The 5,391-nt window shown below is 40.0% G+C and overlaps 1 protein-coding gene across 1 annotated transcript; it reads left to right on the forward strand.

The window, feature by feature from the left end:
* The first annotated feature begins 4,067 nt into the window (after positions 1-4,067).
* LOC101825121 (olfactory receptor 1468-like) lies at positions 4,068-5,021 on the forward strand. Its single transcript, XM_005067421.1, has one exon. The coding sequence runs from the start codon at positions 4,068-4,070 to the stop codon at positions 5,019-5,021; it is 954 nt and encodes a 317-aa protein (XP_005067478.1).
* The last annotated feature ends 370 nt before the right edge of the window (positions 5,022-5,391 follow it).

Genomic DNA, 5,391 nt, shown 5'->3' on the forward strand with positions numbered 1-5,391 from the left:
TTGGGTCATGCAAGTTTGATTTAAATTAGTAACATGCCTGTATATTCTAGGGCCCACTTAGAGGGAGCTGTCTTAGAGCCAAAGTATATACCAGGGGACTCTTTCTCAAGCACATGTCTTTGATGATGGTACTCTGTTTAAAAACATCTAGGGACCTCTTGTGGAAAACTGTGGACAAAGTGTTTATAGTCTTTGATATCTTCTTTGGATCCTCCTGACTCCTTTATCACCTCCTCAAATTCAAGGTGTATTGATAGAGGACCTTGGTAATGAGTAAACACCCAGCCATCAGCTTCTTCCACTCCTACTATTTTCCCAAAGTATATTCATGTGTAATAAGGGGCTATAATCAGAAACACATGCTTGTAGAGAATTGGTTCTAGAAGGATCCTGGATAATTGCTTTGTTTTAAATGAGTTCCTCTAGGACTTTGACTCCGCTGGGATGCAGAACCCCCTAGGACCAGGGATGAGCAGAATGGGAAATGTGAGCAGAGTTGATGTACACACAGGTGACAGTTTAGAGACCATTCTTCATATGCCTATAATGGCTAAATGGGAGCAGAATCTTAGACCTGGTCCTGGAGTCACCCTGAGATATTTCTGGGTAAGCTGGCTGGAGGGTGATTCAGCTGATGTCTTAGTGTTCTTGTAACCTGAGGTTTTTATTTTATTGGTTTTGTGACATTCTATGGGATTTATTTATGTCATTTATTAAGGACAGTATTTATTAATACAATAATTAAATGCACTCTTACAAGTTGAATCATTTCAGCACGATGGCATCACTGTGAGGTAAACATCAGATACACATGTTTTTAACCCTTGGTTATATTGGCTATATTATTGAAATACTTAAGGAACTTTAGAATACTTTAGACAGCCTCGATCTTAGAGGTTATGATCATCACATTAATTGGGGGAACAGTTGAGAATATTCTGCTTAAAGAATATATCATATCATCTTATCATTCTAATTGTGCTCCCCAGACCAGCAAAATTATCACTAAATGTAAAGTTGAACTTCTAACATGTTGAATTTTAGTTTCTAAATCAAGCCTACCATGTCAACATCAGCATTTAGCAAAGCAATTAGGTTCTCCACACATAAAATATGTTTTAAACACCCCTGTGTTTTATTTATTTTTGAGAGCTGGGGATTGAACTTACTGTCTTGGGGCATGCTAGACCAGCACTCTCCTACTGGGCTATGTCTCCAGCTAGAAGCTCTGTGCTTTATGACTCTTATTTGAAGCTTTGGCTGAGAATGCCATATGTACAAGGTGAGGGAGATGAGAGGCACTATCATGGGAATGGCTCAAACTTATATTCTTAATGACTAGTACTGACTTCCAGGTGATATCCCTCAGTTTTGATTTATTATAACATCTAGTTGCCAAATTGAGATCTTTGTCATTTCCCAGGAACACAGCATTTTGAGAGGCTTCATGTACAATATTCTAATGATTTTCCTTATTGTAGCACCAACATATTATATCTAAATGTATAGAAACAAGAAAGCAAGCAAGCACTATCAGTGTGGCTTGACTAAATAGCACCCGCAGGGTGAACATTCTAGCTTTTGGATTCAGTTGTTTATCTTTAGAGGAACAAGGTTCCATGCACCTCATTGTTTCTCTTCAGTTTTTAGTTAGTTCTGAAGCGCACCCAACATATGCTTGTATCTAGAGAGAGATTGGAGTATGGTCTAAAGAGTAGAAATTACCCCTTTTCCTTCCTTTCCTCCCAAATAATTAAATCTATCACATTATTTTCATCCCAATATCATAAAATCACAAATTTATCAAAATAAAGGACAAATTATTTGTGAATAATGTCTGACAGTGGTAATTTAGGGTAAAAAATATCATGCTTAGGCAGTATAATATTTTCCATGGGCCAGAAGTTATACCCAGGAATTATATAATAAGATGTCCAATGCTAATGCTATATAGTTCAAGTTAGAGACTCCTTCTGGGAAGGTATAATAGCAGTGATCAACTTAGATGAGTGTTTGCAGTCCTTGAAGTTGAAGGAATCTGTGTCTTAGTCTAAGGGACAGCCAACAAAAATTCATGAAACACTGGTCATGTTCAGGCACCATGCCAGGTGCTGTCCATGCCACAAGATGGCAACACTGTCTTTTCCTGCAAGGAGGCTACACGGGGGGAGGGGAAAGTTAGCTGGACCAGTGATTAGGGACTAGAGTGCCATGGGATGAACATAGGATGCAGTGGAAACATGAGAGAGAGAGTCTTGTCTAGAAGGGCATGAACGATTAAGTCATGAAGTCACTCTATTATGCATGGAGGGTAAATGGAGGAGAAGCCAGGTGAGGTGGAAGCACAGGGAAGGTGAGTCCAGACAGAAAGAAAAGCTGGTGTGAAGAGACTGTGACTGAGTAGTCACACTTTGCTGTGTAGGACACATCTATGCAGTGGGTCACATGATAATGTGGAGACAGGCAAGTGACAATTCTCCTGGAACACTTTGCCTTTTGTGCTTTAAAAAAATTTCACCTTCATCTTAAAAACAGTGAGCATTCATGAAGCTTTTAGCATGGTAATGATTACCAGATTTTTCATCCCAGATATCTAGAGAGGGAAGAAATTGAACTACAGTAAGCATGGAAGCAGGGAATTGAAATTAAAGCTGATCTAACCATCCAGTTATAATATCAGCTCAGTCAAATTCAGGAAATGAGATAAGCATAGTTCAATTATATGCTGGGCATAGCATGACATGATGCAATCCTAGCATTCTGGAGTTGAGGACAGAAGACTGCTTAGTTTGAGGCCAGTATGGGACTACATAGCAACTCAGCCCTAAACAAACATTCATATCATACTCTTGGAGGCTTCAGGAGCACTTTGGAAGAGATGGAGAAAAGAATGCAAAAGGTAGAATGTAGGGAGAAGGGTTGTGAAATGCCATCTTCTAGACAATACAGTGATTGCAACCATGAGCTCTTAACAATTATGCATGACTGCATTAAGTGTCTACATAAGAATGGCCCCAACAACAGCCAGGCATGTGTAGGGTTCTACCTCTCATCACTGAACTATTTTGTACTGTTAGATTCAGGGAAAGGGAGATCATTGTCTTTGGTTGGGTACACACTGATGACTCTACCAAACTCTAATGGATAGTTCCAATCTAGTGGTAACACAGATGTCCCTAGATAAGCTAAATAAGTCACAAAACAAATGAAAAGTCATGAGTCTGTGAGAGGGACAGACAAGAACAAAACAGATGGTTAATAGGATAGGGAAGCAGAAAAGAGAGTAGGGGAGGGGAGAAAGTAACTAGAATACATTATATACACGAATCAAATTGTCTAAGAATTAACTAAATTAATAAAACCTAAAAAGACATAAAATGGGGAGGAAATAAGGGAGCAGGGAAGGTAGAAAAATACAGGATAAAGGGAAGCACAAAATCTGTAGGACTTTCAAGATTGTTAGAGAAACATATGTAAGAAAGAAAACATTTTGGATTCTGACTTGAGCCTAGATTCCATTCACACTGAGGTATGAATGATGGAGGAGTGGGTTGGGAAAAGGTCAGGGGGAAATGAGGTTTGATGATGTGAAGATGGGCTGGTAAGTCCAGGAGAAGCTAATTACTCAGCACTTGATGGTTCGGTATCAAAGCTGGTAGGTGTGTCCATGAAGTTTGGATGGCAACTGATGCCATGGGAGCAATTTGAGGGCTGGACGTACATAATTAAAGGGAAAAATGTTCAAAACTGTGCTCCAGGAAACACTGATATAGAATATACTGTTAAAAAGCAGCCAATTGCAGTTACTGAGAATGAATGGTACTACTATCATCAGGAGAACTGGAGACCACAGCAGTAACCCATGAATATGTTCTAGATGGTTGAGAAGGGTCAATGTTGTTGCTTCTAATGCTGATGGGGAAGTGTGCTAGATGACTGACATGGTGTAATTCTGGTTTCAGATTCAAATTTCAGGTATGAAGATGAGATTAAGTATTTGAGAACATGCCATACATACGCTTTTACTTGGATTTTAAGGGCATCTTATTTTGTCTTAAAGATCCTAGATGCAGGGAAACACAAAAAAGAACCAAACTGTCATCTCCCAGTTCCTCCTCCTGGGCCTGCCCATCCCATCAGAGCACCAGAACCTGTTCTATTCTCTATTCCTGGCCATGTATATCATCACCATCCTGGGGAACCTGCTCATCATCGTCCTCATTCAACTGGACTCCCATCTCCATACACCTATGTATTCTTTACTCAGCAACTTGTCCTTCTCTGACTTCTGCTTTTCCTCTGTCACAATGCCCAAATTGCTGCAAAACATGCAGAGTCAAGTTCCATCCATTCCCTATGCAGGCTGCCTGGCACAAATGTATTTTTTCCTGTTTTTTGCAGATCTTGAGAGCTTCCTCCTTGTGGCCATGGCCTATGACCGCTATGTGGCCATCTGCTTCCCCCTCCATTACACCAGCATTATGAGTCCTATGCTCTGTGTGAGTCTGGTGGTGCTGTCCTGGGTGCTGACTACATTCCATGCCCTGCTGCACACCCTACTCATGGCCAGGTTGTCATTCTGTGAGGACAATGTGATTCCTCACTTTTTCTGTGACATGTCTGCTCTGCTGAAGCTGTCTTGCTCTGACACCCATGTTAATGAGTTGGTGATATTTATCACTGGAGGCCTTATTCTTGTTATTCCATTTGTGCTGATCGTTGTATCCTATGCACGAATTGTCTCCTCTATTCTCAAAGTTCCTTCTGCTCGAGGTATCCGTAAGGCCTTCTCCACCTGTGGCTCCCACCTGTCTGTGGTGTCACTGTTCTATGGGACAGTCATTGGTTTGTACTTATGCCCATCAGCTAATAATTCTACCGTGAAGGAGACTGTCATGGGCATGATGTACACAGTTGTGACTCCCATGCTAAACCCTTTCATCTATAGCTTGAGGAACAGAGACATGAAGGGGGCCCTGGTTAGAGTCCTTTGCAAGAAGAAAATACTTTTCTGTCTATGATGGTAGCTATTGGGATTTTAAAATAATTCATCAAGTGCATATATTCACTTTGATATTTGAGTATTATTGTAGACCTTGTCATCACATCATAAAACATTCTGCTCAAATGAAATATTTCAGGATTGTTCAGTATGTAAAGTGTCTGCAGAAATAGCACTACTGTACAGAATAACTCCACACAATACATGTTGCAATTTAGATGCTTTGTGGGCCAGATGTAGCTCATCTAGCTATTCATACCATGCCCAGCAGTGTTTGTAGAACTCAGGAGAATCTCTGAATTGGGTTTATATATATATATATATATATATATATATATATATATATATATGCAATTTTCTTGGATCCTGGTATTGTCTATGATTCATGT

This window comes from Mesocricetus auratus, unplaced genomic scaffold, assembly GCF_017639785.1.
Source record: "Mesocricetus auratus isolate SY011 unplaced genomic scaffold, BCM_Maur_2.0 Super-Scaffold_100007, whole genome shotgun sequence".
Lineage (NCBI taxonomy): Eukaryota > Metazoa > Chordata > Mammalia > Rodentia > Cricetidae > Mesocricetus > Mesocricetus auratus.

Bases quoted from the DNA above. Each gene is read 5' to 3' on its own strand.
- LOC101825121 (XM_005067421.1), top strand. From the start codon at position 4,068: ATGCAGGGAAACACAAAAAAGAACCAAACTGTCATCTCCCAGTTCCTC.